At 44.1% G+C, this 13072-nt stretch overlaps 1 protein-coding gene across 8 annotated transcripts in view; it reads right to left on the bottom strand.

Moving 5' to 3' along the window:
• mycbp2 (MYC binding protein 2) overlaps positions 1–13072 on the bottom strand; it is a 196305-nt gene that overhangs the window by 158220 nt on the left and 25013 nt on the right. For all 8 annotated transcript variants that reach the window (XM_070891705.1, XM_070891708.1, XM_070891712.1 and 5 more), the window contains exons 8-11: positions 8003–8079; positions 2976–3180; positions 433–597; positions 148–306 (exon numbers count right to left, since the gene is read on the bottom strand). In XM_070891705.1, coding sequence (XP_070747806.1) covers positions 148–306; positions 433–597; positions 2976–3180; positions 8003–8079 — 606 coding nt within the window. The remainder of the gene's footprint in view (positions 1–147; positions 307–432; positions 598–2975; positions 3181–8002; positions 8080–13072) is intronic.

The raw sequence follows: 13072 nt of genomic DNA, 5'->3' as shown, positions 1-13072 counted from the left end.
CCTTTACAAAGTTCCTGGCAACAATCAGTTTGCTCAAAGGAAATGGATTATACATTTTGGTAAAAAATCTGTTATGGAATGTTCCCGACAACAAATATACATCTCACAAAGTGAAAGTATGAGCTGCTCCTGAATGACACTGCTTACCTTTCCCCCCTTGACAGAGTGCACCAGTCTCCCTTCCACATTGGCCTTTATTGTTCACACCAAATGTCCAAACTTCTCCATTCTTTGTTAATACACAGGCGTGAGCTTTACCCATGGCTACTTGCATCACAAAGTGGCCCTTCAACTCAGTCACAAGACCTATTTATAGAATTACATTTTAAAACGTTTAAGAATATATGCTTAACCAAATGAAGGATCACTGAAGAAAAGGTTTTGGCAGGAAGACAAAATACAAACATGTATTGACCATTTTAGATTACCAACCTGAGCTATCACAGTAAACAGCATCTTTTCCAAACATGTACAGTTCTCCCTCCTTTGTTGTGATAGCGCTGCTTCCATTATTACATGCTGTATTGACTGCTGTTTTACTTTCCATTTTGATCATTTTCTTTGGCTTATAAGGTTTTGGTTGGCGCCTGCTTTTAGCTACAATGTAGAAAATCTATGTCAATGGCTATACATTTCTATTGTAGTATACACGTTAATGGTTATGTTTAATGAAAAGAAAGACAATTGCAGAGATAATTAGCCCTCTTGGGCCTGGATTATACTTTGCACTCAGTTTGTGTTTAAATCTTAAACGTCCAGGCCTTCTCTCAGGAGGACAGTTGCATGAAAATGATAAGACTCTCAGATGGAATGACAATACTTTTGTTTATGCAGCGTACTCAGCTGGAAGCATGTTCACCTTGTGGTTGGGTGGCTGCACATCAGCTTGTAAGCCAGTTTCAAGTGGCAAACCACAATAAAATGAACCCATGATACAGGTATCTCCACCCGATCACTGACAGCACTGGATGGTAAGCTCCTCCAAATGGGGTGTGTTCAGAGTGGGAAATTTTAAACATTAAGTTTTAAAGTGGTACTTATATATTGCTTCGTATTGCCCATCCCCTTCGGACATCAGGGAGTAATTTGAATCAAGTCAGTAATCCAGATAAAACATTTTTTTTTTTAAACTCCTGGGACAGAGCAGCTAGACCAATGACTTAGAAACTTGGATAAAGATTTTTCTATTTTTACTCATCGTAAACCACTGATGCCTGTAATCACTTAAAATTGCGTGTATCCATTTCATCTTCAGACTTGCTTCCACTCCTAAAGTGAGTTATTTGGTGGCTGAATAGTCCAATACGAGAGCCACAGACCCTGTCACAGGTGGGACAGACATTCGTCGGGGGGGGGGGGGGGGGGGGAACTGATTTGCCGCACATTCCTTCCGCTGCATGTGCCTGACCTCTTCACGCTCGCAGCGTTGAGATTCGCAGAGCTCAACGCCCTCCCGGATGCACTTTCTCCACCTAGGGCGGTCTTCGGCCAGGGACTCCCAGGTGTCAGTGGTGATGTCGAACTTTACCAGGGAAGCTTTGAGGGTGCCCTTGTAACGTTTCTGCTGCCCACCTTTGGCTTGTTTGCCGTGAAGGAGCTCTGCATAGAGCAAACTATTTAGGGAGTCACGTATCTGGCATGCGAACTATGTGGCCTGCCCAGCGAAGCTGATCGAGTGTGGTCAGTGCTTCAATGCTGGGAATCCCAGGGGATTTGCAGGATCTTGCGGAGACATTGTTGGTGATATATCTCCAGCGACTTGAGGTGTCTTCTGTATATCGTCCATGCCTCTGATCCATACAGGAGGGCATGTATTACTACAGCCCTGTAGACCATGAGCTTGCTGGTAGGTTTGAGGGCCTGCTCTTCGAACACTCTTTTCCTCAGACGGCCGAAAGCTGCACTGGCGCACTGGAGGCGGTGTTGAATCTCTGCATCAATGTCTGCCTTTGTTGATACGAGGCTCCCGAAGTATGGGAAGTGGTCCACGTTATTGAGGACCGCGCCGTGAATCTTGATGACTGGTGCGTGGGGTGCAGTGCTGTGCGGCGAAGACAGGCTGGTGGAGGATTTTTGTCTTACGGATGTTAAGAGCAAGGCCTATGCTTTCATATGCCTCGGTGAATACATCGACTATATCCTGGAGTTCAGCCTCAGAACGTGCGCAGACGCAGGCATCGTCTGCGTACTGCAGCTCAACGACAGAGGTTGGGGTGATCTTGGACCTGGCCTGTGTATCCATTTAAACATGAGATGTCAGGGGGTGGTCCTTTTTGCAGAGAATGGTGAATCTCTGGAACAGGCTGCCATCTTGTGCGGTAGATGCTGATTCGCTGAATTACTTTGAGAGCTGGACCCGTTTCTGGCTGGGGTTGAGATCACCTCTTTGAGGGCAAGGTGCTGCAGGGGACTGAGCGCCAGATTTATCTTCTGGATTACCTAGATGGGTCGGAGAGGAATTTCACAGATTTGCCTGGGTTCTGGAGATCACGTGGTTTGGGGTGGGGTAGAGTGAATATTTTGATACACAAGGTATCGCAATTGTGTGGGATGGGTTCGATGGACCAGAGGGTCTTTATTGTTGCGCATTTTTTTTCTTCCAGGAAGCAATTTTTTTCATTGTTCATAGCTCTGAATATAAAATCAAAATCTTGCGTTATTCCTTATTTTTTTTTTTAAATGGCATAGAGTTAGCTTTGACGGATTAGTGCGCATTAAAATAATCCTTTTGGAACTCTTCATAAAGTAGGGTCCCATCAAACTCATTTCTATCATTTCCAATAGCGCTAGTCATTTTCCTGTTTGTTGTGGTCATACATGTCTGACTACCACTACAATTTTATACTCCCTGCTCTTAGAAGAACTCGTGCCCTGAAATGGTTGTGCAGTTTTATATGCTCATGACTATTTCATTATCAGCAAATGACATACACGAAACATTCTTACATTAAATACGCCCACTTCCAAGCTTGTACCTGATTCGCCATCCTCTCCTTTACTAGCCAACCCCGTGAAGAAAACACTTCCATCTTCAGCCACCATTAAGGCATGAGAACCATCATGGCCCACAGAGAACTGTACAATCTTTGGTGATTTTGTAATGGGCAGCTCAACCCATTTCCCTGCAGTAGGACCTCCTTGTTTGATTCCAAGGCTCTGATATTTGCCAGTATAATACATCTAGGGACGAAAGGAAAATGAACTTTAAAAAAAAAATAACTGCACAATTCAAATATCCATATTCTATCACTTTTCAAGCAGTATAGCAACATCCATCATGCTTTATCTACAAGCCTGCAGATTTGAGAAGAAATTGCAGGGAAATGGTTGAAGGAGAAAAAAATTGCAGGGATATGGGGAAAGAGCAGGGGAGTGGGACTAACTGGATTGCTCTTTGAATGGACTCCTTTGGTTAGATGTCTAATTTGTGATCTGTATAATTTGGCCAAGGGCTGAGTATTGGCATAATTGAAGTTGAAATTAATTCTTTCTAGGATGTTGATCATGAGTAGTTAATAAACAACCCAGTACTAACTCAGTAATGTGATGTGGTCTTGTATGGCTGATCGTTAACTTACTGTAGAATTCTGTGAGACTGATGATCATCGCAGTAAAATAAAATGTGCTTTTTCTAGCAAAAGCCAGCCTGCAAAAATTTACATGGAGTCGCTAATTCTAATATATGTGGATTACATATTTTGGAACATGATTTTTTGTGACAAAAATGAGCATCTTCAATTTCAATTGCATTTTTAGTTGCGATTTTATATGGTTTTACAGTGGTTAGTCATAGAATCATACAGCACAGAAGGGGCCCAAGTTTCGGGTGGAGTTGCTCCTATTTTTTTGGAGCAACTAGTTTAGTTTGGAGTATCTTAGAAATCGCAATTCTCGGCATTTAATTTGCTCTAGTTCTAGTGAGTTAGTTTAGTTTCGTTTTAGTTCAGTTTTTTTTCCCCCAAAGGGGGCGTTACCAGCCGCTTATGTCTGTTTTGCAAGTTCAGGCACCGAAAAGTTACTCCAAACTAACTTAGAACGGAGTAAGTGTCGACTTTTGTACGCTCAGAAAATCCTTGCGTACACTTTAGAATTAGGCGCAGGTAAACCAGAGATTTGGGGGGGGGGGGGGGGGTGGAGGGAGGTTAGAGGGAAGTTAGGGCATTTTCCAAAGTATTAAACACTTCACTTTTAAAAATAATCAATAATAAATGATAAATAAAACAATAAATCTATAAATTAAAAAAATCATTCAATAAATCAATCAATAAAAAGTTCCTACTGCACCTACCCGTTCGGGAGCACCGGGAGCCCGGCCAGGGCTAGGGGCTAGGGGCTGCGTGCTGCAGGCTGGAAATCTGCACTCTGCAGGAGCCCATTCGGCCAGGGGCTGCATGCTGGAAATCTGCACTCTTCCCGCTCCAGGAGTCATTCAGCCAGGGCTAGGGGCTGCGTGCTTCGGGCCCCTCCCACACAGCCGGCAGCACACGCACACAGAATCTGGGTGCCAGTAGCTACTGCGCACGTGCGCAGACTCCACTGTGCAAGCGCGTAGCTGCCAGCACTCTTTTTGGCCCAGGGCTGTAGCTCCGCCCCCTGCTGTTGTGCTGCATTGCGCTGACTGCTGAACAGGCCTGCTGCACTCGGAGAATTGAGGGGTAAGTTTTTGGCGCGCTTTTCATTCCACAAAATAGACGAGCCTTTCGGAGTTGCGCCGTTCTAGCGGATATCAGAAACTTGGGCCCGCAGAGTCTAAACCAGCAAGGGCAAGTTAAAATATTTAATTCAATGCCAAATCATGTACAGAAAGTGAAATAAGGGGCCCAATTTTCCCCAACACCTTTTTTTGGCGCACTTACCCCAAATGCGCCGACTTTGCACGCTGGAAATGGCGCCGAAAAAGTCACCCCATCCTGCCCGCTCTGCCGAGTCTCCCGTGTCCTAGCGTGGCGTACATAGTGCTGGGGGGGGGGGGGGGGGGGGGGCGGAGCAACAACCCAGCGCAGAAAACACTGCCGGCAGCTGTCCGCATACGCAGTGGGGTCTGTGCGCATGCGCCTCGCTCTCCCAGCGTGTCTTGCAGGCTGTGAACAGGACCTGATGATCGCAGCCCCTATCCCTGGCCGAAGGGACGCCCCGATGTTTCGCCTGGTGAGTGGGGAATAAATATCCTGCAGTATTTATTCAAGGTCACTCAGAGTTGTCAGAAATAGGAGTGCAAAAGCTGGGAATTTGGCAAGTGGGAATTCAGTGCAGAGAGGGGGAAGGACTTCATGTTCTTCATGTTACATATTTCATATAATCTACCTATAACTTAAATTAGATCAAGTAATGAGTTAAAAAACTATAAGCGAAGTTGATTAAATAGATGTTGAAAGGTTGTTTCCCCTGGCTGAGATTATCCACATTGGACCAAAGAAAGATAGATCAGAATAAATGGTGTGAAGCTCAGCACTGTGGTGCTTTAAATGTACTAACCTGCGCCGAATTCTTAACTGCCTGTAATGTTTCTCAGAGTTGGCCACATATGCTGACCCAAGTCGATTTGGAGTAAGTTTTTGCTGGCCGAAGTGGCATAAATGGCCAAAACTGGCGTAAGTGGCTGGGAACGCCCCCTTTTGAAAAAAAAGCTCAACTAAAAAAAATTATACCTAACTGACTTACTCTGGAGAAAGTTTATTGGGGAAAATGGCATTTTTTTTAAACTTACGCCAGAAAAACCTACTTACTCAAAAAAATTGGAGCTAGTCATGACCAAAATTGGGCCCAAGGAGAGGGAAAGACATGGGATTTTGAGAGGGAGAGAAAGAAGGGGGGGAGGGGAAGAGGGGAAGAGGGGAAGAGGGGAAGAGGGGAAGAGGGGAAGAGGGGAAGAGGGGAAGAGGGGAAGAGGGGAAGAGGGGAAGAGGGGAAGAGGGGAAGAGGGGAAGAGGGGAAGAGGGGAAGAGGGGAAGAGGGGAAGAGGGGAAGAGGGGAAGAGGGGAAGAGGGAGAAGTACAAAAATTATTTTTAAAAATATGTTTTAAAAAATTTTAAATCTATTTAAAACTAAATTTACAATGCCAGAGAGGTTGTTTGGCAGTAAGCCCCAACTTTTTCAGGTATCTAGTGGGTAAGTACCACAATTTCACACCCTTCATGCCTTTGAATGTGGAGTTTGTCAGCGAGATACTGGTGTAGCGAAGCTTCTGGAGGAGCAGGGCAACTTGGACAGTAATTTCCCAATTTCCGCGTTCAACTGTGCATGTGCAAACGTTGCTGTCCGATTTACCCCTTAATAACGGTGAGCGCTGTTAGCCTTCCTGTTATTCTTAATGCAAAATCCGGTCCATTGTATCAGGCAGCAGTAGAAAGTAGAAATTATAAGATCTTTTCCTTAAGAAAATGAGCATTACACTAGGCCTGATGATTTATGTTTTCAGCTCATACTGTTGCACTATTCCAGGAATAAAGCTACTCTGATGTCAGGGCATCTTTTACACTATTATCCCTACATAACAAACAAGTGGAAACACTCTGCATTTTCCCATTCTTCCTATTTTCTCTCCTTTGTTAGAGTTTAAAATTTTAATTCTCCCTCTCCCTTCAACGTAACTTATACTTCCTTTCTAATCCAAAAATATTTTTCCATTAATCTTGTTTCTTTTTTCATTCTGGTTTCCAATGCGAGTTTTGGAGATGGATGCAACTTTTTATAAATGGGTTTTCATGAATTGAAAATACTTTAACGGCCTTTTGTAATCAAAAGACCAGTCAGTCATGTAGGTCAGCTCACACTACTATTGAGAGACAAGCTTTTAAATGGTATGGGGTCCCATTGTTACTACACCACCACCACTCCCATTTCGATGGACTCCCGTTTATTCATTTGTATGCAGAATCTGAATAAATGAGGTGCACCATGATTTTTTCAAACATTTCACAAAACACAGCATTTAATAAAAATTATAAAGCATTCAATTTAAAAAGGCTGAGAAAAGTCACAATCTCAGAACAAAAATTCCAACAGATGTGCATGACAATGGATTCTTTTGCTTCCACATTCTAGACCTACCTTAATTACACCACCAAAATGACTCAATCCATAAAGTGGACCGTAATTTGACAAAACACAAGTCATTTTGAACTAATTAATTACTTCATACAAGATACAGAAACATGGCCAATCACTCTCTTAAGCCTTTGCTATGTATTACATGCCATTATAAAAATGTTACTACAGGTTAATAGTTGCATGGTAGATTTCCCAAACCTGTACACAGTGGTGGACGAAATAAAAATGTGTGCCTTAAATTACCAATACAAAAATCATTGCAGGCAGATACCAGGCAAAGGAAAAGAAAAATCAACTTGCCACTCATGTACATTCTTATCTGGATGGCTGTAGTGAAAGATCATTAAAATGGAGTAGGCATCATACTATACTCATTGGAGTTCAGAAGAATGTGAGGTGATTTTATTGAAACGTATAAGATTATGAAGGGGCTCGACAAAGTGGATGCAGAGAGGATATTTCCACTCGTGGGGGAAACTAAAACTAGGGGACATAGTCTCAGAATAAGGGGCCTCCCATTTAAAACTGAGATGAGGAGAAATTTCTTCCTCTCAGAGGGTTGTAAATCTGTGGAATTCTCTGCCCCAGAGAGCTGTGGAGGTCACTGAATACATTTAAGGCAGAGAGACATATTTTTGAGCGACAAGGAAGTAAAGGGTTATGAGGAGCGGGCAGGGAAGTGGAACTGAGTCCATGATCAGATCAGCCTATCAGATCAGATGCATTTAAAATAAATGGATTAACACCACGTCCAAATAAAGATCTAAAGAACTTCATACCATTAACTGACATCGTAATTTCTAGGCTTTATTTTATATAAAAGGAGTCAAGAAACAGAACTATTTCTAAACATTTAAATTTATCTGTTTGTCTGTAACACTGTTGTGAAGTGCCTTCGGACATTTTACTATGTTAAAGGCACTATATAAATTTTTAAAAATTATTACATACCTTTCCATTAGCAGTTTTCATTAGTGCAAACTCTCTGCCGGCTCCGACAACAGCTGACTCCTCATCAAATCCTGTACCTGATAAAAATGAACACGTGTAAGGACTTAATCTTTTTGTATTTTATGAATATAATGAAGATTTTTTTTTACATTGGCTTAAATGCTGGAAATTTATTGGGTATTGACTGCATAGCACCTAAATATTGTCAGCACGAGGAGTTACCATGAAATCTGCAATGCTGTGTATAGAAACATAAAGTAACCCCCATGTTCCACTAGCATAGGATGTTCAAATACAAACATTAACCATTCTATAACATTGTCAATGGAAATTTCTAGGTGCAGTTTTTGAAAAAGAGACACAAAACAGAGCCATTTCTGTATTACCCTTTCTATTAGCGGTTTATTGATGGGAAAATCATGTTTAAAAGTGCTAACTTTCATATCTGGTTACACCTGTAGGTGGTGCTGTAATACAGGATTTTCAACATTAAATGTTACGCAATGTTAGTGCTGCAGCTAATGCTGTGTGGCATGAATGAGTGGCGGCTGACGAGGTCGCGTGGTTGGCGGCAGAGTGAAAAAGCAAGCAGCTGATGGATCACATTGTCAGGCCGGCAGGAATCAAAGAAACAGACTGCATGGGTCATGTTGTTGGTGGCAGCACGAAGCGGAGAGAGCTTAGGGAGCACAGGAGAGATGCAAGAAGGGAACGACACAGGGAAGAAAGGGGGAGCTTGGAGAGAGGATGCAATGTAACAGAAACGAGTAAGGAGAGAGAGAGAGAGAGAGAGAGAGAGAGAGAGAGAGAAAGAACAGGCAGGACGAGAGAGAGAGAAAGAAAGACAGGCAGGACGAGAGCGAGAGAGAGCGCGAGACACAGACAGGCAGGGTGAGAGAGAGACAGAGAGAGAAAGAGAGAGAGAGAGAGAGAGAGAGAGAGAGAGAGACAGAGAGAGAGCGCGCTGCAGGCAAGGTGAGAGAGCACGAGAAAGAGCAGCAGGAAGGGAGAGGGAGGGAGGGAGGGAGGGAAAATGTAGCAAAAAAGATGAGCAGAGCAACAACTGAAGATCTCTGTCATAGGCCTGAGTATTGTTGTCGTATGTTTTCTTCATTTGTTCATGAGATGTGGGTGTCACTGGCAAGGCCAGCATTTATTGCCCATCCCTAATAATTGCCCTCGAGAAGGTGATGGCGAGCCACCTTGAACTGCTGCAATCCTTGTGGTGAAGGTAATCCCACAGTGCTGTTCGGGAGGCCACGATTCTGACCCACAATGATGAAGGAATGGAGATATATTTCCAAGTCAGGATGGTGTGATACTTGGAGGGGAACTTGCAGGTGATGGTGCTCCCATGCGAGTGCTGCCCTTGTCCTTGTAGATGGTAGAGGTCGCAGGTTTGGGAGATGCTGCTGAAGAAGCCTTGGTGAGTTGCTGAACTGCATCTTGAAGATGCTGCACACTACAGCCATGGTGGAGCGAGTGAATGTTTAAGGTGGTGGATGGGTGCCAATCAAGCGGGCTGCTTTGTTCTTTCTGGATGGTAGGTGTCGAGCTTCTCGAGTGTTATTGGAACTGCACTCATCCAGGCAAGTGGTGAGAATTCCATCACACTCCTGACTTGCAGATGGTGGAAAGGCTTTGTGGTGTCAGGAGGCGAGACACTCACCACAGAATACCCAACCTCCAATATGCTCTTGTTGCCACAGTATTTATTTGGCTAGTCCAGTTAAGTTTCTGGTCAACGGTGACCCCCAGGATGTTGATGGTGGGGGATTTGGCGATGGTAATATCATTGAACATCAAGGAGTGGTGGTTAGACTCTCGCATGTAGGTGACAGTCATTGTCTGGCACTTGTGTGGCGCGAATGTTATTTGCCACTTAGCAGCCCAAGCTTGACGGTCATCCAGGTCTTGTTGCATGCGGGAATGGACTGCTTCATTATCTGAAGAGTTGTGAATGGCAAACATCCCCAACTTCTGATGGAGGGAAGGTCATTGATGAAATAGCTGAAGATGGCTGGGCCTTGGACACTGCCCTGAGGAACTCCTGCAGCAATGTCCTGGGACTGTGATGATTGAGCTCCAACCACCTTTGTGCTAGTTAGGACTCCAGCCAGTGGAGAGTTTTCCCCTCCCGATTCCCACTGATTTCAGTATTACTCAGACTCCTTGATGCCACACTTGGTCAAAGGACAATTGATGTCAAGGGCAGTCACTCTCACCTCACCTCTGGAATTCAGCTCTTTTGTCCATGTTTGGACCAAGGCTGTAATGAGGTCTGGAGCCAAGTGGTCCTGGCAGAAACCAGAGTGTCAATGAGCAGGTTATTGGTGAGTTAAGTGCCGCTTGATAGCACTGTCGACGACACCTTCCATCACTTTGCTGATGATTGAGAGGCGATTGATGGGGCAGTAATTGGCCAGATTGGATTTGTCCTGCTTTTTGTGGACATGACATACCTGGGCAGTTTTGCACATTGTTGCGTAGATGCCAGTGTTGTCGATGTACTGGAACAGCTTGGCTAAAGGCGCAGCTATAGTTCTGGAGCACAAGTCTTCAACACGACAGCCGGGATGTTGTCGGGGTTCATAGCCTTTGCTGTATCTAGTGCGCTCAGCTGTTTCTTGATATCACGTGGAGTGAATCGAATTGGCTTTAGACTGGGGTGATGCTGGGGTCTTCAGAAGGAGGCCGATATGGATCATCCACTCGACATTTCTGGCAGAAGATGGTTGCAAACACTTCAGCCTCGTCTTTTGCACTCATGTGCTGGACTCCGCCATCATCGAGGATGGAGATATTCATGGAGCCACCTCCTCCTGTTAGTTTGCTTAATTGTCCACTACCATTCACAACTCTGTGGCAGAATTGCAGAGCTTTGATCTGATCTGTTGATTGAGATTGCTTAGCTGTGTTTTCAGAATACACGTAGTCCCGTGTTGCAACTTGCCCAGGTTGGCACCTCATTTTTAGTATGCCTGGCACCGCTCCTGGCATGCTCTTCTGCACTTGTGTTGTAATTCTGTTCTGTAATAACCAAGTCTCCACATTTAATTGACTATCTAATAATTATCCTACATAAGTTTAATTAAATGCAAGATTAATAAAAAGGATTTCAGAACCAATGACGAACCAGGATTACTTGGGTCCCAGTTATGGGAGAGAAATTCTAATTTGGCTAAACAGTAGCCGATAGTACAGAGAATTAATGGTTAAGAAACAAGCTGAGTCACCACGTAGTTGCAAATAACAATCACCTACAGGCATAATGGTACAGCAAGCAAATGTTGACACTTTAATGCGCTTTCACATAAAGATAGCATGACACAGGACTTTTCAATAGAATAGAATGTTGTAACCCACTCAGCAATTTTAATAATAGATACTTGTATTCTAAATTGAATCCTTTGTTTCCTCATTAATTTTGTCCGCCCATTTTCTCCCACCCAGTCCGAGAGCCATTAACTTCTTGCTGGAGTTTCAAGCGTGGTTGTCACCATCCTATGCCGTGCCCACCTTTGAAGTGAGAGTCTTTGTAGTCAGTCAGGTGACACTGATTACAATCTGATGCATAAGAACAGAAGAAATAGGAGCAGGAGTATTTGGCCCTTCGAGCTTGCTCCGCCATTCAATAAGATCAAGGATGATCTAATCTTGGCCTCAACTCCACTTCCCTGCCCGGCCTCATAATCCCTTGATTCTCATCATTCAAAAATCTGTCTATCTGCACCTTAAATATATTCAATGACCCAGCTTCCACAAATCTCTGGGGTAGAGAATTCCAAAGATTCATGAAATTCCTCTTCATCTCCATTTTAAATGGGTGACCCCTTATTCTGAAACCATGCCCCCTAGTTCTAGATTCCCCCTCGAGGGGAAACATCGTCTCTGCATCTACCCTGTCCAGCCCCTTCAGAATCGTATATGTTTCAATAAGATCACCTCTCATTCTTCTCAACTCCAATAAGTATAGGTCTAACCTTTCTTCATAAGGAACCCCTACATCTCAGGAATCAACCTTGTGAACCTTCTCTGAACTGCCTCCAATGCAAGTATATCCCTCCTTAAATAAGGAGACCAAAACTGCACGCAGTACTCCAGGTGTGGTCTCACCAACGCCCTGTACTGCTGTCGCAAGATTTCCCTTCTTTTATACTCTATCCCCCTTGCAATAAAGGCCAACATTTCAGTTGCCTTCCTAATTACTTGCTGTACCTGCATGCTAACTTTGTGTTTCATGTACATCCCTCTGTACCGCAGCATTTTGCAATCTCTCCCCATTTAAACTAATAATTTTATTTTTCCTACCAAAGTGGATAGCCTCACATTTTCCCAGATCCTGCTATTATCTGAAGTTCATGCAACTCTTCCAGCAAGCACTACAAACCAAAAGGTGGAACTTCAGGCTGGGTTTTCCATCCCCACTCCAGTGCTGCCAAGACTACCCATAGCACCTCAATAGCTAGCATTCAACAACAACAACAACTTGCATTTATATAGCACCTTTAACATAGAAAACATCCCAAGGTGCTTCATAGAAGCGTAACCAGACAAAAAAAGGACGCCAAACCAAAGGCGGTGATATTAAGAGGGGTGACTAAAAGAGGTGGATTTTAAGGAGAGTCTTAAGAGAACAGGGAAGTGGAGCATGGCAAGGAGTAGGGAATGAACTCCAGAGCTTAGGGCTTAGATAGTTAAAGGCATGGCCGTCAATGGCGGGGTTGAAGCGAGTGGGCTGAAAGCACCACTAACGGCCATGCCATGCAAGCGGGGGGATGTACAAGAAGCCAGAGTCGAAGGAATGCATCCTAATTGCCCCTACCCATCTAGTTCTCTTCTCTATTCTCTCCTGAAGCCACTAACTCTCTCTCTGGAGTATAATTCCTCAGGCAGCAATTCCCCTCCAGTACCTTGACAATATATTTGCGGAGGACAGCACAGATGTACCTAATCTGTACTCACCCAATGAATACAAATTCGAAGTTGCAGCAGGGAATGCTGGATAGGAATCAAGCAAGGGTCCTGACCTCTCTTTCCCTGCCCTCGGCACCCCCCTTCACACCCCTA

This window comes from Pristiophorus japonicus, chromosome 10, assembly GCF_044704955.1.
Source record: "Pristiophorus japonicus isolate sPriJap1 chromosome 10, sPriJap1.hap1, whole genome shotgun sequence".
In the NCBI taxonomy this organism is placed as follows: Eukaryota; Metazoa; Chordata; class Chondrichthyes; family Pristiophoridae; genus Pristiophorus; species Pristiophorus japonicus.
This window is presented reverse-complemented; position numbering and strand designations above follow the sequence as displayed.